At 37.3% G+C, this 24,594-nt stretch overlaps 2 protein-coding genes across 2 annotated transcripts; both read left to right on the top strand.

The window, feature by feature from the left end:
* Positions 1–18,577: 18,577 nt before the first annotated feature.
* LOC126661851 (uncharacterized) lies at positions 18,578–22,210 on the top strand. The gene is made up of 6 exons (XM_050355729.1): positions 18,578–18,811; positions 18,866–19,973; positions 20,057–20,829; positions 20,980–21,272; positions 21,643–21,710; positions 21,756–22,210. Exons 1-6 carry the CDS (start codon positions 18,578–18,580, stop codon positions 22,208–22,210), a joined length of 2,931 nt encoding a protein of 976 aa, XP_050211686.1.
* A 197-nt stretch (positions 22,211–22,407) lies between these two features.
* LOC126661850 (uncharacterized) lies at positions 22,408–24,102 on the top strand. Its single transcript, XM_050355728.1, has 5 exons — positions 22,408–22,647; positions 22,725–22,856; positions 22,937–23,236; positions 23,326–23,433; positions 23,719–24,102. The coding sequence occupies exons 1-5, from the start codon at positions 22,408–22,410 to the stop codon at positions 24,100–24,102; spliced, it is 1,164 nt and encodes a 387-aa protein (XP_050211685.1).
* The last annotated feature ends 492 nt before the right edge of the window (positions 24,103–24,594 follow it).

Genomic DNA, 24,594 nt, shown 5'->3' with positions numbered 1-24,594 from the left:
CATGTTTTCCAAATCTGTCATGCTGTAGTAAAACATCCGTATCTCCCTATTGAACCGTCGGATCGGGCTGCATTTTGGATATGTTGTACCTAAGAGGATTATATTTCATTCGACCGTTCGGATCGTTGGTTCGACTTGTTTTCGGGTCAACCGAACCCGTGAACCGGACCTGCTAGGTAGATCAAGCCGTAGGTCCGGTCCACTTCGTTTTTTGGGTTTCAGTGAGTAAACCGGTTTTGTAGCCGGTTCTACTGGGCAGAACCGGACATAGAACCGGTCAGGTTCGTTTTAGAGGCTTTAAATAGACTTTTACTCGACCTAAACAGCCCCAATTCAATTTTTAAAACTCTAAACTCATTCTAAACTATTCCTAGGCGATTTTCCTCTGATTATTGGTGTCCATAACATTTGGTAATTGTTTCTAATCTAGTTTTCATTAATTAATTCATGGTTCCTTGGTCTTTTCGTTTTGGTTTCATTAGCTATGGTGTTTGATTGATTGTAGCCTTGTTCTAATCAATAAATTTCTGGGTTTTCTTCTTTTGATCTTTCAAAAGGTTAGTAACTCCTTTTACATTGGTTTTATGATAGGATCTTTTTGTTGTATTGATTGAGTGTTGTGCTAAATCCTTACTTAGGGCGTTTGGAGTATTACTTTCTATTTTGTTTGCAATATAAAATCTGGAAATTGTTAATTGATATCGTATTTGGCTTTTGTATGTTGTTTATACCTTGGGTGATTTAGTTGAGTTGATGCATTTGATTTGTTAATCAACTTATTGGAGTTTTGGACTTATATTTTTGTTTTTAGCCTTTATTAAAAATCTGGAAATATTAAAGCAAATGAATCATAGGTTGTTAGATGTTTAACAATACATTGGGTGATTTGGAGGAATCGTTTAAATGAAATAATGTATCATTTGGGTTAAGTTGTGGAATTAAATTTTGTTTTGAATTATAAACTAAAAGCTGAAAATGTTGTTTAAAGATTAAAAGATTGTTAATGGGAAATTCCTACTTTGGGTTATTGAAGATAATTGGCTAAGGCTCGATTATATGTTAAAGGTGGTTTTAATTGGAATAAATCGTTGTTTTAAGAATACTTACATGTGGCTGGAAATTGTTTGAGTATAAAAGATGTTAGTTACCTTAAGTTCTTTGGTAACCACTTGGATATTTAGTATATAAGCTATATAAGATATTGTTTTGATTGTAATGCTTTGCCTAAACTATTTTAGTTTCAAGTTGATACTTGAAAGATGTTTGAATCTTATGGAATCCATATAAGGTAATATATTTAAGTGTACCTTGAGTGCTACTTACCAAGAGTTGGAAAGTTTATTTGGCTTTGTTGCTTTTTATGATTTTGGCATTATTAAGTTAAGGTATGAGTTCTTATCTAAATGACTTTGGCTTTATTTAAGGATGGATTTAAACTTTAGTTTTACTTTGGTTTATAGTCGGGTCGGGTTAGACTTGTGTCACCCGACATGTTGTGTTGAGCCATACTGCAGTTAAGGCTAACACACCACTTTGGGAAAACTCTTTGATTTGAAAGAACTATATAAGTATGTAAGAACTTTGGTTTTGTTTTCAAAGATAAGAACTCACCTAAACTTAACTTGCCTAATTTGATATTTGGTTTGAATGGATTACTTTGGTTATGCGTGGGTTGTTTATCAAGATGCTAGTCCTATGTGGTGTCTAGTAATCTTAGAGTTAGGGGTTGATCGAATTTTAACTTATACAATTGTTTTAGACCCATCGACTGCTCGTGCTTCGGAGTCTACGCAGGGTTAGCTGTTTGTCAAGATTCACGTGGATAAGCAAACAATGAATTTGTAGTGTTATTTACCGCTTTATTAAGTACCACAAATATTTTAGTATATAAACTGTTTGCGAACTGTTTTAAACGATTATGGATTTGGATTGGAACGAGCTACTCGATAGGCTTGTATCGAACTGTGTGCACTGGTAAGTACTCTGGATCAGCAGACTAATGTCTTGCTTACACTGGTATTTGATGAGGGATTTGTTCCCGTTCACTCTAGGTTCGGTATGATACGTTATACTTACGCTGTGATCATTTCAATACTGTTATTTCCATAATCTTATTTATATTAGTATAAAGGATTTGTTTTAAGGGTTTTAAACTTAATAAATGTAAATAGCATTATGAACTCATCTCAGTATATCTGACCCCGTTGTTTTTCCAATTTTTCCACGCTTATGATTTGAGAGTGTTGGTCGATCTCCGATTTCTTGCTTTCCCTCGGTGGTTCATTTATTTTAATAAAACTAATCAACGTATTTTACTCTTAGACCGCAGTAGAATTAGTTAGTCGCTATGTTTATTTCAAACATTGGTTTATCAGAGTGGTCTGACTATTTCTATATTGATGTTGGCATGTATACATTGGATTTTATTTATATAAGGCATGTTGTTAAGTCTCGGGTTTTAGTCGAGCATTTCGGATAATTAAGCTTTGATTATGTTGTTATATAAACTGCTAGACTTAGGTTGGAGTCTCGGTTGCCCCCGAGCAGTGGTTTCTTTGCAGGTTTATTCTGATTGTATGTTATCCGCGAGGCTTGCTATGGGTTTTGGTACGACCATACCCATACCCTAGCGCCGGTCGCGGTCCTTGAAATTGGGTCGTGACATCATCATAACACATCTAGTCCAAAATCGTGGCATATTAGCGTAAAACTAGCTAATTTCGGAATTAAGACTAACATGTACCATCATGAGCATCCAACCTCATTTAGATCAGTATCATATCTCAAATGAAAAAAATAATATCATTTTAGTTCATATCTAAACTCATGCAAAAATTGCTAAAACAATTGATAACGCAATTTTGCTAAAAAATGCATAAACATGCTAAACAAGTCAAATAAAACACCCAAGGTTCCAAACATGTAACAATTGATTACAAACAATGAAAACATCATATTAAACATATTACATCAGTAGGTACATCTTCCTATTCATTTGTGTGATTGCAACGCTCACAAATCAAGAATTCACCATATTGCGTAAAATTGTATAGTTTAACAAATCAAAACAATTCCAACACTTAGCATCAATCCAAAACATTAAATAACATATACAAATTGTTTTTTGAATCCATATCGCAAAAAGCTAAAAATCGGCTACACATCGGCTAATCATGACAATCTGTTATCAATCATATAACATCAGATTATATACATACCTAACACCATTATAATCGTACTAATCAGAATATACATCACAATCCATCATTCATATGGTTTCAATCATTGAAAACCCTAAATCATGCAATTCTACACAACAATCGCACAACAAAGAAATCATAAATCAAAAGAAGATAAATCATTACCTAAATATGAAAAATGAGATGCTAATAGAGTTATTGAACCAAGGTATGAAGATTTGGACCAAATTCAATTGATTCACAAAACCACCAACGAAAAACACGCATATACAAATCGCTTAGATATTGTAAAAGGAATATAAAATCACGTTCTAATTGATTGAAATCGCACATAAACATGATAGAATTATGAAATAAAGTATTTTTAGTGTATAAGATTGTTATTAGGGTATATGTATGATAGGAGGAGAAGTGGCTCAAGTAAAGGGTCTATTTATAGAGAAAAAGGAAAGCTGTCAGCAGCGACTCTCCCCCGCTACCAACATATGTCGCGCCCGTGACCTAAGAAAACTGATCCAACCGACTAGTTTTTAGTAAATTTTCTCAAGAACAACATATTCAAAGAAGGTCCCGATCTGACGATGCAATTAGGAGATATGGACGTATTACTAAAGCATGACAGGTTTGGAAAACACTCGAACACTGTTTCGATAAATACCCAAAAATAAATCAAATCAATTTTGAACACATAAGACCTCATGGGATACATTTGAGACACTTAAAAAGACACTACTAAGGTACCACAAGCATTACTTCCAATATATAACAATCCAGAATCAAGTCGGAAACATAACAAGGACATGCCGATACGCAAAAGAACAACAAATGAAATAAAACAATCAATTTGTAACGGATAACTAAACCCACAAATCAAGTTTGAAAACATGGGATATTACAATATTTCAATTCCAGTACGTTCCAAAGTGTTTCCTTGTTCATTTGACATGTTTTTTGAGGTGTTTTACATGAAATCCCGAGCAAAACAATGAACCGACGTCCCTCTTAGAACTGCCGCCGCCGCCAGTTCATTGTCCGCTGCAATTAAGGAGTGGCGCCACCTCCACTCCCAGTGGCACCGTGTTCTTTCTTTTTTATGACCCATAATCGATTCCCAAATCCTCCGCACTCCAGCTTGACCCTAATTTCTTGTTTCCGGATTTGTTTGAACTTGGAACCGGGTCCCGTTTGAGCCCATGTGTACTTATTTAGTTGTACGACTATTTGTAACTTGTAATGGGCCTATCCTAATTTATTTCGGGTCTTAAAGCCCACAATTGTAATCTGCCAAGCCAACTGGGCCTCGAAGCCCACAACCGAAAAAAACTAGCCACTTCCAGTAGTTATTCCGTGCTTGTTAGAACTCGGAATCAACCCCGGTTTAAACCGGTGGATCCGTATCAATAAGGCACACAGCTTATGTATTCTAACCGAGTTCGGATTCCTAACACCTCGAAGGTCAAACCGTATCGAGTGTCATACACTCTGGTCTACAAGGTTTAAAAGTTTTTTTACCTTGAATGTTTATCCCCTATGTAGTGTGTATGCTAATAGTGTTTAATAGCTTTCTAAAAGCATGTCCAAAATCCAATCATTGACAGGCTAAAGGACTAATCACGTTAACTTAATAATCCAGTCCAGTAAGCTCAACAAATCACCTAAAAATCTTAGGGATGAAAATGTAAATAGATGTTGTATAGGTTATTTAAAATGATTAATAATAAAATCAATCACAACTAGAAATCCAGTTTAAGGCTTTATGAATGTAAAACGTTCCAGACCAACCATTATCTATTATTTGATAGACACGACCAGGGCTAGGTGTATGACTAGGAGTATTTGCTACATGCCTCACATGCCACATCGAGTAATATGCACGTCTTGATTGGTCCCTTTACCGCTTTCATATGTGTTTAATTTCCAGCAAATCATACTGTGAACTACATGAATGTTGAGATGAGATATAATTAAATATACCTATTAGATATCAAACGTAATCTATAAGTCATGTACACGAGTTTCGGTGAAATAGACGTTTTAATTTAATATGAAATGTTTTGAAAATGGAGCGAGAAATTGATAGTCAGTTAATTAAATGTACTAGTGGCTATAGATAGTTGATTATGACTCTTAGCTACGAGCAAAGAGGCTATAAATATATAGTCAAGATGCGATACATAATGGTAATCAGATCAAAGATATAAGGTCTGAAAATTTTATGCATCAGAATGAATGAAAGATTCTGAGTAAGCCATAGTTTGAGGTAAACAATATGATGAGAGTAGATATATTCTGATAAGAGCTTGGCGATAATGAAAGGAAAGAGACTGTAGACCCGTGAAAGGACACATCAAATAGTAAATGTATGTAAGAAGATAAAGAGGGGATATAGAAAGTAACATTGTATAAAACGAGTTACGATGGAATAAGCATACGAGTGTAAGGTAAATCTCTTCTTAAACGGAAAGAGGATGTACAAAGAAAAGAAGTACATATCTAAGAGCTTATATTATAGAATTATATAAGCTATAAATGTAGAATAAGAAGAGAAAACATAAGTTGCGATTGGTATGTATCAATACTGTGAGTAACATGCGTGCAACAGTAAGCTTGACTTTACCTAGCTATGATATAATTAGAGTCTCTAATTTAAGCTCAATTAAGATTGAGATTAGGTACATTGACAGTAAAGATATCAGTAGTAGACACAACTATAAGTGTGCCAACAAGTATTGCACGGAGGGGGATAGAGAAGTATAATAGGAATACGTCTCAGACGTCTATAGAATGTAGACGAGAAAGAAGTTAAGATACAACCTATCGTGAGGATAGCATAAATCACATCCGATAAATGGATTTGCGGAATGTAGTATGAGTACTACTAGTTCTGATGGGGACATGGAGTGAGCAAACACTTCATCTGTTCTTATGAGATATATAAGAACAAGTAGTCAAGCTATTTCCGGATTATTTCTTGAAATGGTGTTAATGGACAATTGGTCTGTGTGATTAATAGAAGAAGGAGACGAGCAATGTGCGACCAGTGTTATAAATTCTGAGAGAATGTCAGAATTAAGTTAAGATTTCCAAATATAATTGAAAATTTGGAAACACTAGAAATCCTAGATGATATCTAGTTAATCTAACAAAAACTCAAGTGGTTAATAAGTGGAAGTAAACAATATAGTTAAAGAAATTAGTAATTTCTTGAGTTTCGTAGCGGACTGCAAACATTGCTTGCAAGATTTTTCAATACTCTTTGGATCGGCAATGGAATTCAATTAAGAAAGTGCGAAGGTTGATTAGGAAAATCAACGCAAGATAGAATGTGGAGATGTGTTATGGTATAACATGATTGAGATATAGAAAATGTTCCTCGATGACTGAGAAAGCACGAGGTAAATTGTAAATACGTGATTTGGAATTGACAATAGTCCTAGTCGCATAAAAAGTGGAAAGACACTAGTAGTGTGATATGAAGTGCGAACTATTTACGAGAATAAGAGATATTATAATAGAAGTCAAGAGGCACTACTTGTATTATACAAGGAGTAAGTTGCCTATAGATCAAAAGTCAATAAAAGTTAGATTTATGATATAAGAAAAATATCATATAAGGATCCTATAATCTTGCTGTAAGAAGGAAAGTTAATGAATTGTGAATTATAGTAGAGCAGTGAAAATGTGCAGGTTTGTAGAAACTATAAGCATACTGCACTACTGTGCTAACGATCATTCAAAGTATGATCTAGTGTTAGATATAAGGTTTTAAACCTTAGAATTCTATTGGCTCAAGCAAGTATGAGACCAATATGAAGTGATTAACTCAGAAAGAGTATAAGTTAGAAATATTCAATTGAAGTATATAATAAACGTAGATCAGTAAAGAAAAGTTTGCGAATTCAGTATTGTTGATGAAATACTGAATCAAGACAATAGATTGTGAGAACGAGACATGTATAGTCTGAGTATCAAAATAAAGTGTTTTGTTTTAGTACCATAAAGAGGTTCTATGACATCATAGAAGTTTATCGATAGAACGATAAGAAAAGGATAATAGTTAAGTGTCCAAAGGACCAGTAAGTCAAACTGGAATGCCAGTGAGTGTACTAGTTTTGGCAGCTATGTCAGATCCAGAATGGAAATAAGAAGAGATGTCAAGGGAATTGTAGTCAAGATACCTAAGTATTAGTATAGTTTTGACTCAACATAAGTAATTATGAACGATATAATAAAGATCATATGTTCCATACTCTCAAGACTTTGCAAATAACAGCAAGTTGGTGACAGTTTAAACGATAAAGGTGAAGTCTGCGGACGACTAAAACTTTTGAGAAGTATTAGATCAATAAATAGACAGTAGTATCGTTTGTTGCCCATAAGTAACAAACAACTTAAAGGGGTAATCCAGTAGTAAGAGTATACACAACCCTAGTGTATAAAAGACTGTGGAGTTAGAAAACTTATAAAGTAATACTATAAAATAAAAGCATTTATGATATCAAACCAATTAATCTCCTCTATGTTAAGAGAAGTGAAAGAAAGAGAGGCTATAAAAGATAGAAATTGTGCAAATATATATGATTGAATAGTGGTAGGACTTACACTTTGTTGATAGACAAAGAACATTCAGTTAAAGACACCAATCCAAAGAGGAACACGATGTAGAGTATAACCTAGGTTATAACGAAATGTGAAATTATAACTCCAAGTCATGATGAATCATGACATATAAGGAAGTTGCATGAAAACCGACGAGCTGGCGTCGTGACAAGTATTTTGTGTATCGTACACGAATACTATACGGATAGAGCTTAGAACCTACCTCTACATAAGGCATAAGGATTGAGGTATGAAAGAGGTTAAGGGTTAGTGAGTTATGTGGCTAAGATTTTAAATTCGAGGACGTATTTTTATAATTCTCAAGTCTTGAGCAAATAACTTAGATGTTAATATTCGCAAAATAATTTGACGAAGCTACCGTCAAAATTTCATAAAATTTGGACATAGTAATTTAAGTAAAGTGGGACTGATTTGTACCTAATAAATCTTCTGGAATTTATTAAAAATAAAATATAAATCGGATGTGAATAAAAATTATATTTTTATTCGTTTTATATTTTATTGGATTTTAGAGTAAAGTTTCACGAAATTTGGAATTAGTCTCTATTTAGACTACACACAACTAATTAAAATCAGAGTTCAAGTGTATGATTGAGCTAGTACTAAAGTGTACTTTAGCCATTTTCAATATATATATTTCCCATGCAAAGAAAATGAACAACAAACTCATTTCTTTCATTCTCAGAGAAAGAAATGAGCTGCTTAGCTCTCACATTTTCTTCGATAATCCGCACGTATTCAGGCTCCGTTTTCTTCGATAATCCGCAAGTATTCGAGGTAATAACCGTTAATTTGAATTTTTACAATATAATTTGGATTATATTTGAGTTTTAAATGGTTATTGAACCGGTCGATCGAAATATACGTCCGAATTGTGTTTGGATTACGTATGCGTGTAATAGGATATCAAATTAGTGTTTTTATAAGTTTGGAGTAGGTCGGAACGGCCCGGTAATCGAGATTCCCGGGGTTGCTACACGCCCAGTGTGCTGTGCGGGTGCACAACATAGCTGTGAAAGCAGCAATTTGTTGTGCGGGCGCACATCAACCTGTGCAGGCGCACAGGAGGTTGTGTCACCGCACAACCTGTGACCCAGGGGGAAGAAAATTAGGATTTTTCAAACCCGACTTGATCTGACAAGTTTATGCAATCCTAAAACAACCTAATTGGACTTGTAACACAGATTGACGGATTTAAATGAATCAAAAGAGTGTAATTATGTGTTTGTTTATAGAGCCATCTCTATAAACAGTAGTTGTTTGAGTCTATCGTTTATACGATAGGACTAGAGTTAGGAATTCAATGTCTGATATTTTTTTGACATTTAAATTGTAACTAGATCCGACGAGCGGTCGATCTAGTGAGCCAAACATCAACGTGTTTGACTGACGAGCTTGGAGCTTACGTTCTAGAAAATGGGGACATCAGTTCTGTGAGTTTACTTTGTGGTTTTTACTTTTGAATAATTATATTTAATTTCTTTAAATAACAAATCGCACTAGTATGATTATACCATGAAAGATCCATTAGAACAAACTTCCTATTGGTTTTCAATAGGACTATGTGATCACCAGTAGTGTTCTCAAAATGAGTCTGTGTCCGATAAGGCCAAAATCAACTCAAGGCCTCAGATTCTCACGAGTGTGAAACGTAGATCATCGCCGTTCTTAACCAAGTATATTTTTCAATGATCCAAAAATGGGTTATAGGTCAGTTAAGTCATTGGGCGTTGGAAGTGCTAGTGACTCTGACATAACAGTCTTAGACGACAATAATGGTTACGGTCCAGATACCCGAATTAGACGGCAGTGATTCAATTCATGGTCTAATGCCTAAGTTGTGTAAGTTGCGACCCATGTAATAGTATGCCTTATATAGTTTCATCTGGATTGATTAATTGGTAATATTGTATATATACAAATGCTTTATGTATATGCAATTTGAATATTCAATTATAAAATTGTCGACTCACTCAGAAATATTTATATTTCTGACACCCCAATAATTACCTTTCAGGTTATCAAGTACGAGGTAGGACTTTCACAATAATTTCGGAAGTCAATGTCAGCCACACCTCTAGAGCTGTACGTGGTTGGGTACTGGGAAGTCTATCTTTCTGTTCACAACAGTTCAACCTATTTTAATAAACTCTTATTGCACTACTGTATATAATATATGTTTGAAAAGCTGTATGCTTTCTAAAATGCTATGACTAGTTATTTGAGAGATACACTGGTTTTATGTTTTTAGCATTTTAGGATTGTATTGGAAACAGAGTAGGGGCGTCAACTGAGATTCATGTTTGTGCTCTGGTTTCTCGAAATTCAATTGGGGTTTTAAGAATCCATTTTCAGAAATGTGTTTCCGTTAAACGAGAAAATATTTTAAAGATATTTTCTAAAAACATATCATATATGAGACATGGTCTTGATTTGCAAAATATTTATAAAGGTTTTTAAGCTTGCTACGGGTTTTAGAGTGACCACTCCCATTCCCTAGCGCCGGTGTCGACCTGAGAATTCAGGTCGTGACAGTTTGGGTTAGACTTGGGTCGCCCAATTTGTGAGAAGAAGCTTGACAGTTATGATAACTCGGCCGACTCACCAATTTGGATTTTAAGTTGGTTTATTGTTCATAACTAAGTTATTTAAATTGTATTCAAGATTATGTTTTCAAAGTGGAAACTCGATTTGACTTTGGCTATGGATTAAGTATGTGTGTTTGCTCTGTGTTTTCTGTATGTCTTGGCTTGTTTATGTTTGTTCTAGTCCTATGTTGTGTCTACTACTCTCTAGAGTTAGTACATATTTTAATTCTGATTTATATTTTCTTAGACACGTCGACTGTTCGTGCGTCAGATTCGAATCAGGTTTAGTGCTTAACAATCTTTGTGGGGATTAGCAAGCAGTGAGTTTATATTTCTATTTACCGCTTTATTAAGTAAATTGTATATTTTGTATATATATATTGTATACGCAGCTTTAAAATTTATTTTCGACATTATCGATTTGAGGTAGGTTGGATATTTGTCTAACCTTAGTGAGGGCGCCGGTGGAAGATACGTCTCCCAAGACTCACGTGATTTATTTAAGTGACAGTCGGGGATTGGTTATGGACATACGTCTCACCAGCATGAAAACTGGATTTAGATATTTGTGATTTAGGGTTTCAATGCTTATCCATAATAATAAAATGCTTTATAAATATTTTTAAGGTTTTTCACTTAATATATGCAAATGGTAGTATGAACTCATCTCAGTATATCTAACCCCTGTTGTTTCCCCATTTTCCAGGTTTATGATTTTGAGCATGTGCGTTGTCTACAACTTTCATTATTTTCATTGGAGGCCTGCTTTTGGTATTAAATAAAGATGGTCTTTATTATTTTAAAACTCTAAGTCCGGAGTAGTACTAGTATTATGTCTTTATTATATTAGACTTGCTGTTTGTCGGATTGGTCCGACTATTGCTTATTCATGTTGGCATGTTATTACTTTGGAATATGATTATATATTTTTATGACATGTTGTTAGAGTCTCGGAGTTGTGCCGAGAATTTATTATATATTGTTTATATAACGGCTAGAATTAGGTAGGAGTCTTGGTTGCTCCCGAGCGTTTGTTTTATGTAGGTTATGTGTTTTGTATGTTATCCACGAGGCTAGCTACGAGTTTCCGAGCTACCACTCGCATACCTTTGCGCCATTCACGATCTATGAAATTGGTGCATGACAAATATGATGTTTAAAACTTTACTAAACACCCTAAAACATGAATTTCTATGCTAACATGGCTATCATGATAAAACAACTAAGAACACAAAATATCGTAATTCAAACCTACTATGCATTCTAAGCATCACAATTGAATGAAATCTAGAGATGATGAGTAAAACATGTTCAAATAAGCCAAATATATATTTCTAATCAATTTTGCATGGAATTATGGCAAGAATACTAATTTTGACAATTATGGAAGCTTATGGAAATTTTAGCAATTTATGACAAAAATAGATAAAACTACCTAAACATGCATCCTAAACATACCAAATCAACAGTTATAATTTGAGAAGTGATGGAACAAGCAAATAAACAAAGCGAAAGTGAGGGAACCAACAATCGCACATCGACCAAGAAAAGTAAGGAAGACAAGGCATGCCATAAACACTATAAAAGGGCCACGCACCTACAAGCACAGGGGGATCTAGACGCCTAAACTGCCATCAGAAAACAAACACCTAACCTTGATACTCGACATCCCTACTCAAAGATTACATCCGACATCCGAATCCATCATTTGGCGCAGTCTATGGGAACTCCTAGAATAAATTTCACTAATCGGATTTGGCAGGCGGATGTAAGCAAGGATGCAACGGGACAAGCGGACAAGGAGAAAAGTACCCTGCCCGGCGGATCTGGAGTATTAAGCGAAGACAGTCCCCGAACCCCCATGAATCCGGGGGAGACCGGGAGATCAGGAATCTTCTTTCAGGTCTTCGAAAGTCCGACACCCACTCCGGAAGACGGGCTGTCAGGACTTCTAGGAAACCCTGGGACGAACGATGGATGGGGCAGTGAGGCATTTCAGAAAAGAAATGGCCACTATGATCGAAGAAGTGATCAAGTCAATCAGGTCACAGACACCCAACCGCAAGAATCGGAGTGCGACTAATAAATGAACGAGCGGATTAGAGAAAACACCCAACACAGACAACGACCCAGGGGGAAAGGATCCAGAAGTAGTCACGGTAGAAGAAAGTGAGAAAGAAAAAGCGGACTTGCCTGTTCTCGGTCGATTGGAGATAGGAACAGACATCATGGATTTGAAAGAAGTTCAAAGGCTCATTTCAAAAGCAATGCTGAAAGTAGTCGAAAAAAAATCAAGAGAGCACGTCCAAACCAGCAGCATGACAGACGGGAAGTCAACCCTATCACCGAGCATATTGGCCGAGAAATGGGCAGAAAGACTTAAGATACCCAATTTTGACAACTTTGACTGTACCAGTTGTACGGAAAACCAAGTTCTACAACAAGATGGTACTACTGGACGTCTCAGATGTAATACTTTGCAAGACGTTCACAACCACCCTCAGCGACACATCACAATGATGGTACAACAGTTTAAAAGCCGGGTTGAAAGCTGATCGCTTAATTCTGCAAGTGTACAGAATCAATTTTAGCAAGCAATACTCGGAGTATTCTGAGGTCGAATCCACAAAGGACGAACTCTTTAAATTGTTTAAATTTAACTTTTGTAAAGTAACCGTTCTCTTAATTTGATTTGATGTTGAAAACAATTAATTAAGTAATATAAAATGAAAGAATATTTTGGATAAATTATCAAGATTTAAAACAACTAGGATTTCGGGTTTCACCGTAGTCGAGGGGAAATTCTATCATATACAATAATACATCTCAAAAGCTTTCTCATGACAATTGTTTCTACGATATGTTTATTCTCTCTCGAGACATAAACTTGTGTTTAATTAATTCTGGATATTTCTCAATTACCATGTTAATTAATTAAACCCATTAAGCAAAACAATTAACGTCATCATAATTCCTTAGACATATCTCTATTCTTAAGTAAATTGTGTTTAAATCTCTAGATCCAAATTCATGCTTCACCGATAGGTACTTCACATTCATTCTAGGATAAAAACATTAAAGTAGCTAATCTTAATATTCATGATCATTATAAGAGATAGATTTAAAGAAAACTCTTGTTTAACAACATTAATGAGATGCACTAATACATAATCAAGACTTCCCCTTCAACTAGGTTACATCCCTAATCCTAGTTTAAAGATTTAGCAATCCATTATCATATTGAAAATAACAATGTAGTAGTTGTACCTTGAGAACATATGAGAGGAGAAATGAAAAGAGAAATAATGATTGATAAGAACTAAGTGTTTACACAATTGCAAGTGTAAGTGAATGCCCTTTCTCTACACAAATGTGTCCTATTTATAGGCATAAAAGGAGTGGTAGCCAAGTCAAGAATCTCTCTTCTCCTCATGGAATTTGAGTGATAATCAAGCTTTGTATCTCTTCTTTCCATATAGAGTGGAGTAGGGAGCAAGTTCTTCCATAACCATCTTGAGTGAATCATGATTCACTTATTTTATTTCCAAAGATAACTTGATTCAATATCATCTTGATATATTCTTGGAGTGATAATCAAGTTCTTCCATAATGAGCTTGAGAGGATCAAGGTTGACTTATCTTGTTTCCAAAAGAAGCTTAAGTGTATCAAAGTTGACTTATCTTGTTTCCAACAGAAGATTGATCTAAATCAATAATGATTTCTTCTTCCTTAATGATCATTTTGTCAACACTCTTTTTTTGAGTGCAAGTCAAGGAAGATCTTTTTGACTGTGAACCCAATATATGTTGCTCATGGAAGGTGTATGAGTGTTTTTGCCAAGAATCCCCAAGCGATTCTCCCAAAATCAGAAAATGTCTCCAAGACCAAAAGTCAGCCGGCCCTTGGCCGACTCAAAGTCGTGGGCCGGCTGAAGGCCGGCTGAGCTGCTGTTTGTGGCTCAATTTCTGGTTCAATTCGGTTTTACTCCGTTCAAAACAGAACTTGGAGGCCGATTTCGAGCGGGTTCGAGTTCCAATTTGGGCTTGGTTTCTTCATGAAAGTTGTAGATCTATCTCTTATCTTTCCATGACATGTTTAATCATATGATTTGGATATTATTAGCTTGAGATATGAACCGAATACGGACATATGTTCGAATTTTCAGCTTTTCAATCTAAACTTTCAGCGACTGATTCAGCGGCTATGTTGCTTGCATTTAGACTTGATTCTCCATTCTTCTTCTTCTTGGACTTGATAGAATCAATCCGGCTTGACTTTCACTTTATTTTCGCTCTGTTTATTCAATTATACTCCAGAAATGCTAAGTATTCACATTATATATTAAAAACTACAAAAAGGTAAAAGTGAGTATAAAGCTCTCTATTTTACGCAATAAGAGACTAAAATATGCAATACAAATGATCTTAAATTAACGTAAAATATAGACTCATCAATAGCCATCTAGAGGGAACAGAACAGAGAATTCGTGATAAGATTTTTCACAAATATGCCACCCAAAAGAAGCTCGGAAGAACTCTACAAGTGCAAACATGGCAAATTGGAAACACTCAAAGCATACATTGAAAGATTCAACAATGAAGCTATGAAGATCGAGAACCTAAACAACGACACGGTGGTACAAGCTCTAAAGAAAGGAACAAGAATGGGAGTACTGGGAGACAAGCTAAGCTCAAAGAAACTGAAGACATACTAGGAGGTAATGGTGATAGCCTAGGAATGTATCAACGTAGATGACAAAAGGAGGCAGAAGACCAACAATGCACCAAAAAAAGGAAGAAAGGAAGGGGAGCGCCTCTCAGAGACAATCTTTGCATTCATGAAAGGATTACAGCACGAGCCACCGAAGTGTCGGCAAGTACAACCCTTATGAAGAAAATAATCATTGGAGGAACGACATCAGGTATACCCATAATTACCGATCAAGGTACATCGACAGAGCAGAGGTATTCACGCCACTAAGCACCATAAGAATAAACGTCATGGTGTGGGTCAAATAAAGTCGGACGACGTAACATGGCCTAAACAAATGATCCACAGAACCAGGACGAGAGGCGAAAACTGATATTGCAAGTTTCACTAGAACTACGGGCACGATACAGTACGACTTGAAAAAGGAAATAGAGATGTTAATCGAATGAGGAGCATTGAAGAAGTTCACAAACAACAGACAGGAAAAGAGCAACGGAAAGAAGGAGCAGACAAAGAAGAGAAAAAGGAAGAAGAAAGGGGAAGGAAGAAAGACATCGCGAGAGTCATCAATATCATAGTGGGAGGAAAAAGCACAAGAGAAGGAAGAAGAAGATTAAGAGCCGAAGTAATGCAAGTGGCAGAGCAGGCCGGAAGAAGAGCGGGAATAGCAAAGGTAATCACCTTCTCTACAGACGACATAATGCACGTAAAAGGGCCACATAATGATGCGTTAGTGGTGGAAGCAATCGTCAACAACTTCTTGGTCACGAAGCTGCTAGTAGATGAGGGAAGAGCAATAAATTTGATGACGTGGGAAACGTATAAAAGGATTGGTGGAGAACTCGGAAAGCTCAAATATTGTCCGGTGCCAATTATAGGACTCGGAGGAACTTCCATCCATCCTAGAGGGCTTGCAAAGCTGATGATAGAGTCCAGAAGAGGATAAAAAGAGACAAAGGAAGTATAACATTGTTTTTGGTCGTTCACATGCCGCTACCCTATAATGGAATACTGGGGAGGTCATTCTTGTATGACTTCGGAGCGATTACCAGCTTCCGCTACCTGGTAATGAAGATACCAACCGCAAGAGGAGTAATCAATGTCAAAGGAGACCAAGAAGTTGCAGCCAAATGCTACATTATCGCCATGAAAGAAATAGAGGGATAGAGTAGCCACAAGAAGAAAGCCAAAGACCGAAGGCCAAGGGGGCAAAGATAGTAGCCTTGATTTTTGTTATAACTAAAATATCTATGTTAATCTCAATACAATCAAAGTTCTCTTTTTGACAAAGTAGCAAAATGAAAATTTAAAAACAACAACAACAATCTGAAAATGTAAACAAATACACATAAACAAGCGACAAAAGAGATACATATCTCCTAAGGCTACGGCTAAACAAAAGAAGAACATACCTCTTAAGGCAACGGCCAAAAATAAAACAGATACATATCTCCTAAGGCAACAACCAAAAAAAAGAGATACATATCTCCTTAAGGCAACAGCCAAATAAAACGGAGAAAAATATCTCCCAAAAACAACAACAACAACGCGAATCGCACATTCATTAAGGCAACAAGAAAGCAAGGACGGAACGGAACCAACAAATAAGGTAACAAAATTCTTACAAGCAACATACATACAGAAAAGGCAAGACAAGAAAACAACTCGGAGAAACGGCCAATCAAAATAAAAAAGTATTATTAAAACACATGTGCGGCACAATAAGAGGCCACACTCTCCAAAATTACAAAAATAAAAACAAAAGGCTACCCAATCAATTACCGCCAGTGGAAGTAGGCAAATCTTCGATCGCCGCTGACGAAGGAGCATTAGAAGCAGGCACAGGAGAAGACAAACTAACAACCGAGGATGAAATAGGAGGCACAACCTCGGGGGAAGGAGAAGCACCCACTAACGCCTCGAATGCAGATTTCTATGTAGCCAAGGCAGAGAGACACCGGTCACAAAATCGGAACAGATCAACATAAAGAAAGGAGAGATCCGCCATTATATACTCCATCAAAATGACTGACCTGATAGACCGGCGATACTTCTGAAACATCAGTAGAACCACACCGGTAGCCTCCCCCAACTGGTTCTCCAAGGCTTGGCTATGCAACTACAAACGAGAACGTTTCGCCTCCACCTCCGCCCGATCAAAACGACCATTGTTCAAAGTAGATTAATTTTCTGTTTTTTGTTAAATTAATGTAAATTCTATTAGTTTTTAGGTTAATTTTCTATTTTAGGTTAAATTAATTTATATTAGTTTTGTGGTTAATTAATTTTATGTTTTGTAATTTATATTCAAATTAGGTTAAATTATTTTGGTTTAAGACCGTCTCTTCTACTCGCTGTCGTCGCCTCCCTCCCGCTGCCACTGACTCGGTTCCGCTGCCACTGCTTCCAACCCGCTGCCATAGTGAGGTTTTCATTATTTACTTTAATTTTGTTTAATTAAGTATTATAATTTATATATTTTGGTTAGTAAAAGTGTTAATTTAATATTAATTGTTAGATTTAGGTAATTATATTATATAAGTATGTATATTAATTAAATTGGTAATTTAAGTTAATTGTTCAATTGTAGTTTAATTAAAATATAAATTGGTTAATTGTGTGATTAATTTATTTAACATTATAATTAATTATAATGCTATAATTGGTGTTGGTATTGTTGGTTGTGATTGATCAATTAGTAATTATTTTTGAAAATGTATTGTGATTTGCTTGCAGGACTTCCCTGAAAAATGGGTGATGCTCATTTTTAGGGGAAGTGCTGCGAATGTTTTTTAATTTTTTTATTAAGTCGTGTTTTTATTTACTATGATAGGTCTGACAGTCGCTGATAGCCCTTGATAGCCGCGCACCGTTGTTCCGAGTGATCCTGGTGTTTCACACCTTGTGTTTGCGGTTCTGCCCTTCAACAAGTAGGTTTTATCGCTTATTTTGATTTATTTAAATAATAGATTTTATTTACAGTATTCAACCTAAATAAACCTCGATTTTATTCCCACCGAATAAAATCGTAAACCTAGCCATAGAATTTCCGTCCCGTGTGTTCAAGAGATTGAACGACACGGGATTGTACAGTTCGCAAAACTGGTGCTTCCGTAACTCGATCACGAAAAATCATATATGTCTAGTAGCGGTAGAAAAATATTCGGTTGTTTTCCAGCATTTTTTCTCCGGGTGGATGTATAGTATATGTTTTGTAACGCTTATTCCTCGTGGAATATATAATTAGCGTTACAACACATATACTAAATATCACACCAAAGGAGAACGACGCCGGAAGGCTGCCGAATATTTTTCTCCGTTGCTAGGCATATATCGTGACCGAGTTACGGGGCGCCTGTTTTGCGAATGGGATTGGGCCCTACCTTTTCAGCAGTCAATTACATTGACTTTGCTTATCTCGAGTGAAAACCCCACCTCTAATTATCCGCGCTACTGAAATGGAGACAAACCGCAGTTGGATGTACGGGAGCCACACAAATGGGCTGTTAACCACAGGGTACAAGGAGCATGTGAAGGAGTTTGTCCGGTTTGCATTATGGCATCCGGCTGGTATGAGTGGAGTACAGATAAAATGCCCCTGCCCTAAGAGAGGTTGTCGAAATACAAACTATCGGGATGTCGATGAGGTGGAATTCCATTTATTGAAGAATGGGTTTGTGAAAGGTTATCAAGTATGGGTTTTTCATGGCTAGGGGAGCGTTTTGAATCCCCCTCCCCTTGCATAGTTACCAGAACAGGATTTTGAGTTCGACTATGAAAATGAGGGGCCAGGTGAGTTCAGTTCCGCTCAAAGAATGATTCTTGATGCGGCCGGTCCAGAAATAATGTTTCCTGAAGATGAGCTCCCAAATGATGAAGCTCAGAAATTTTATGATATGATGCGTGCGGCTGAAGAAGACATATGGCCTGGGAATAACAGACATTCTCCATTTTCTGCATCTGCTAAAGTGATGGAGATCAAGTGTCGACATAAGGGTTCAGTAGCTTTAGTAGACGACGTCTGCGGATTGATACAAAAGCTGCTCCCGGAGGACAACAAGATGCCAGCGAATTTTGCTAAAATTAAGAAGCTAGTCAAAGGTTTGGGGTTGCCGGTTGAGGTTATTGACTGTTGTTTCTATAACTGTATGATTTCTTGGGGGGAGGACGCGGGTATAACGCACTACAAAGTTTGTAATTATGCGCGGTGGAAACCTGTGACCCACGGAAAATCCGCAAAAAGAAAGGCTAACGTGCCATATAGTAAAATGTTCTATTTTCCAATAACTCCAAGGCTACAGAGGTTGTATGCTTCGAAAGCCACTGCCCGACATATGACGTGGCACGCAGACCACGAGATGGATGGTGATAAGATGTGCCACCCGTCCGACTCTCCGGCTTGGAAACGTTTCAGTGAGCTGCATTCTGAGTTTGCCGATGAAGTGAGAAATATAAAATTAGGCTTATGCTCCGATGGGTTTCAGCCGTTTACCAATTTTGGGCAGCAGTATTCCTCGTGGCCGATCATTTTGACGACGTACAATCTCCCCCCAGGCATGTGCATGAAGGATGAGTTTATGTTTTTAACGGTTTTGGTACCGGGGCCTAGAAACCCGAAACACCTTATGAATATCTTCCTACAGCCGCTGATTGCAGAGTTAAACCAACTGTGGGAATCTGGAGTCCAGACATATGACGTTCATAAGCGTCAGAATTTTCTACTAAAAGCGGCTCTTATGTGGACAATAAACGACTTTCCCGCTTATTCTATGTTATCTGGTTGGAGCACTGCTAGTAGAAAAGCATGCCCGTACTGCATGGAAAACACGGATGCATTCACACTGGATAAAAACGGTAAACAATCGAGGTTTGATTGCCATCGCAAGTTTTTGCCTCCGAATCACCAATTCCGTCGAAATGTTACTGATTTCCGTAAGGGAAACGAGAGATCGGCAAAAGTTTTGCAGGGGTGAGAACTGGAGATGAACTGTTAGCAGAGATTGATCGACTGGGGTTTAAGAAGGAATTTGAGCCTTGTGCGAAAGTTACTAATGCATTACTGTCAAAAGATCATGGGTGGAATAAAAAAAGTATATTTTGGGATTTTCCTTATTGGAGAACGAATGTAATACGTCACAATCTCGATGTCATGCACATTGAGAAAAATGTCTTCGATAACATTTTTAATACCGTTCTCAATGTCCCCGGGAAAACAAAAGACCATGCCAAATCTTGTGAAGAGTTGAACGACATCTGTGATCGGCCAGGGTTAGCTAAAGATCCGGCAGCTGGGAGATTTCCAAAGGCAATGTATGCTTTGGATAGGGATTCAAAACGAGTTTTGCTTGAGTGGATTCAGAAAATAAAGTTTCCAGACGGGTACGCGTCAAACTTGTCTAGATGTGTTGATCTAAAGGCGCTGAAAATGCATGGAATGAAAAGTCATGACTGCCATGTTTTTATGCAACGACTTATGCCAATCGCCCTTCGGGAGCTACTTCCGAAAAACATGTGGGAGCCTCTAACAGAGTTAAGTATCTTCTTCAGGGAGTTAACTTCCACGTTACTGTCACAGGAAGATCTAAACCGTATGGAAACTGAGATCCCAAAAATCCTGTGTAAGTTGGAACATATATTTCCACCCATCTTTTTTGACTCTATGGAGCATCTCCCCGTGCATCTTTCGTATGAAGCTATGATGGCAGGACCGGTTCAGTATCGCTGGATGTATCCATTTGAAAGGTAATCAATTAGTTATGGTTTATTCTCGTATCCATCTGTTCAATATATATATGATTATAGGAATTGCTTACTAATATTAATATCCAGTTACAGATATTTGAGGAAATTGAAAAAAAAGGTCACTAATAAAGGCAGGGTGGAAGGGAGCATTAGTAGTGGATATCTGCAAGAAGAAATCGCTAAATGTGCATCCTATTATTTTGCTGAAGGTGATCCGATGTTACCCGTGCGTTTTGGAAGAAATGAAACTTGTGATATGGATATCGATGACGATGCCGACAGACTGGGAATTTTTAAACCTAAGGGAAAGCCGTTGCGTGGTAGCGGTAGGAGATATCTTGAAGACGATGAGATCATCGCTGCTCGGACCTATGTTCTTCTGAATTGTTTCGAAATCAAAGATCATCGAAAGTAAGCATTTTAAATATAGTGTAATATGTCACATATTTGCTAGAATTTGATGTAGTTTGGGCCTCTTCCATTTAAAGAGTTTTTGTGGCCGGGTTGCGCGAAAGGAACAGTGACATAAGTGAAACAGAAATTGAAAGAGTGCTGGAAAGTGATTTCGCCTCTTGGTTCGAACAATATGTATGGATCTTATAACAATGGACTTTCATTTTTATAATAAGGTTTATAAATCTTACAAATTTCTAACTCCCCACAAGTGAAAGATCCAACTGTTTGTACTAATCCGTTTATTCTGAGTCACGCAAAGGGACCATGTAGAAAGGTCACCACATATAAGGGATACTATGTAAACGGCTTCAAATTTCTTACTCAGGGAATATGGGCAGGATCAACTTACAATGAATAGCGGTGTCTGCATAAGGGGAACAAAATACGTTGAGGGTGAAAATGACTTTTATGGAGTGTTAACGGACATAATTGAGTTAGAGTATCAAGCTCTACCAATGAAGCAGACCGTCATTTTTAAATGCGAATGGTTCGACCCTACGGATACAGGCACAAACACTACCAATCGATACAACTTGGTAGCTGTTAATCACAGACGCAAGTACAATAAATACGAACCGTTCATCTTGGCAGAACAGGCTGACCAAGTTCATTACCTTCCATATCAAAGTAGAAGACGGGACAAAGTAAATTGGTGGACAGTTTGCAAAATTAAGGCACGATCAGAATTTGGCATGCCCGATGCGATTATCCCGGCCTTTCAAGAGGACATTGAAGAAAATCCCCTTATAGTTGAAACGGACGATAATCCCACAAATTTAGCTGACCTGAATGAGGTGTCCGACAAAGATGCGTTGCAAATCCCTCCTGCTGAAGATGAAGAAGAAGAATTTCCGCCATCCTCATCAGACAAAGATGAAGAACAACTTGACTGACGTTTTAGATATTTTTGTAGTTTTTGTTAGTTGTATTCATTTATTATTGTAATGAATTAGTTATATTATTAAATGTATTAGTCAATTTAAATATATTAAATTGTTAACAATTAACAATGTATTTTTTTATAATGTATTTTTCTGTAATGTTTTGTTATAATTGTTAAATTGTTATATGTGGAACGAAATATATTTTAATGTCTGCAGGTATGAGAGGGCAGGGTGGTTCAGGTGATCTGACTAGAGGTCGGGGACGTCGGGGTAACCCAGCTAGAGGTCGTGGTCGGGGTAACCCAGCTGCGCGTGCCCTTGTTGAGGACATCCCTGCTCAGGGTCAGCAGCAGGAGGTGGAGGCGGCACCCCCTGTTCAGCCCCGACAGCCAGGAGAGCCCCCTGCAGAGCTGGATGCTCAGGGGAGGTTTCCCAGACGCCAGCAGGTAAGAATGTAAATTTTTCGTTTAATTTTTTTTTATCGTTTTACTATAGAAAGTAAAAGTTTGCTGTAACCTCGCAGGGAGAGGCTGTTAACTCTGGACCAATCTCCCGGTCTATGCGGGAGATCATTAGAAAGTGCTGGTTCGAGAATGGGCGAGCCTGGCGGTTTCTGATTGCAGAGCAGACATATTTCTATTGGGAGGAATTGAAGGTAATAAATTGTTAATTTTAAAGTTTGAATTTAGACTAACGCAAAATTATTAACTCAAACTTGGTGTTTATGTTTTGCAGAAGGAATACTGGTGGGATACGGTGGATTACAGCGACGATGTCATCAAAAGTGTATTCATGACGCATGCTGCCAACCGATACAAGAACGTTATTCACAGGATGAGAGAGAAGGACGAAAAACATACCTCGATCAGCCAAGATATCTGGGATTCCTGGAAGGCCTTCTGGGCATCAGAGGACGAGAAGAAGAAGTGTGATGTAGCTCGCGCTAATCAGATGAGCGAGCCTGCTGGAGCCGGTTCCGGACCAGTACGCCATACAGGAGGATCCCGTTCCGCCGTCCGACATATGGATGTGTTGGTTTGTTTCTAGAATTTTTTTTTATTTACAACTATCTTTTATTTTCTGATTTTTTGATGAACTAACAAGCTATAATATTTTTCTTTTAGGCTGAAGAGCTCTGCCGCAAGCCTACCGCAACAGAGCTGTATACTCGGATGCACTCCACGAAAGCTGATAAGGGTGTCATGGTAGACAAGAGGGCCCAGGAGATAAGTGTAAGTCATGAACCTATATAATTTTAGTAGTTGTTTTACTTTACTCAAGTGTTAGATTAAATTAGTGTAAAATGTGTTTTAATTTAAATTATAAATGTTAGATTAGGTGTGTTAACAGCTGGTGGGTTGTATATGAAATCTATATGTTTGCAGGATGTCCCTGAAAAATGGGTGTTGATCAAATTATAGAGGAAATGCTGCTGAATTTTCGTTAGAAATTATACTTTCATTTCATATGTTATACGTTTTAGTCGTTATGTGATATGTTTTTCAATCTTTTTGTAGGATGCAATTGCTCAGAGACATGCTGCTGCATCGCAGCCGCCGACCGGAGATGGTGGTTCTTCTAGCACAGCGGAAGTCGATGAGACCCAGCTATTTCTGGATATCGAGGGCGTCAACAAGAAGCGGCGTGTCTACGGGTTGGGTTCAGCGACTAGTGCGTACATGGATACGACGACGTCTAGTAGGGTGATGACCAGGTCCACACAGTCACAGCGAACTGAGGAGGAGATCGAGCGGCGTGTGCAGGCAGGGATCCAGGATGGACTGCGCCAGATTACCACTGAGGTGGAGGATCTCCGTGCCCAGCAGGCGAGAACCAATGAGAGGATGGCCGAGATTATTCAGGCTGAGATGGCGAAGATGATGCAGACTCTTCCTTCGTAGTATCGCGCACCCCCAAGTCCTTCAGACGATGACGACACTCCGACTCTGTATTGTCATGTTTGTATTTCTAAAATTTTGTATTTTGTCACTTTATACATTTTGTATTTCCTTACTTTATACATTTTGTTACGATATGTAAAATGTAACATGTTTTTATATGAAAGCGTTCTTTTTCGGAAATTGAGTTTTACTGAGAATTGCAAATAATAGATTTTACATGTTATAATCGTCGTGAATAAAACAGGGAAACAGACGAAAAACAGAAATTTTCTGTCCAAATTGTGACGGATTTTGCGACGGAATTTCCGTCGTGAATAGCCTTAATATGTCTCCAAATAAGGACACTTTGCGACGGAAACATTTCCGTTGCAAATAATGTCATTTTGCGACGGAGATATTTCCGTCGCAAAATATTCCGTCGCAAAAATAAATATATTTTGCGATGGATTTTATCCGTCGCAAAATATATTAATCCGTCGCCAAATCGTCTCC

Source organism: Mercurialis annua, linkage group LG8, assembly GCF_937616625.2.
Source record: "Mercurialis annua linkage group LG8, ddMerAnnu1.2, whole genome shotgun sequence".
Lineage (NCBI taxonomy): Eukaryota > Viridiplantae > Streptophyta > Magnoliopsida > Malpighiales > Euphorbiaceae > Mercurialis > Mercurialis annua.
Note: the sequence above shows the minus strand (reverse complement) of the source record. Positions and strands in the feature narration are given on the sequence as shown.

Bases quoted from the DNA above. Each gene is read 5' to 3' on its own strand.
- LOC126661851 (XM_050355729.1), top strand. From the start codon at position 18,578: ATGGAGACAAACCGCAGTTGGATGTACGGGAGCCACACAAATGGGCTG. The intron at 20,830-20,979 runs GTTCAGTATCGC...TTGAAAAAAAAG, and splicing joins AAGCTATGATGGCAGGACCG to GTCACTAATAAAGGCAGGGT. The intron at 21,711-21,755 runs GTGAAAATGACT...TAATTGAGTTAG, and splicing joins GGGAACAAAATACGTTGAGG to AGTATCAAGCTCTACCAATG.
- LOC126661850 (XM_050355728.1), top strand. From the start codon at position 22,408: ATGTCTGCAGGTATGAGAGGGCAGGGTGGTTCAGGTGATCTGACTAGA. The intron at 22,648-22,724 runs GTAAGAATGTAA...GTAACCTCGCAG, and splicing joins GGTTTCCCAGACGCCAGCAG to GGAGAGGCTGTTAACTCTGG. The intron at 23,434-23,718 runs GTAAGTCATGAA...ATCTTTTTGTAG, and splicing joins AGAGGGCCCAGGAGATAAGT to GATGCAATTGCTCAGAGACA.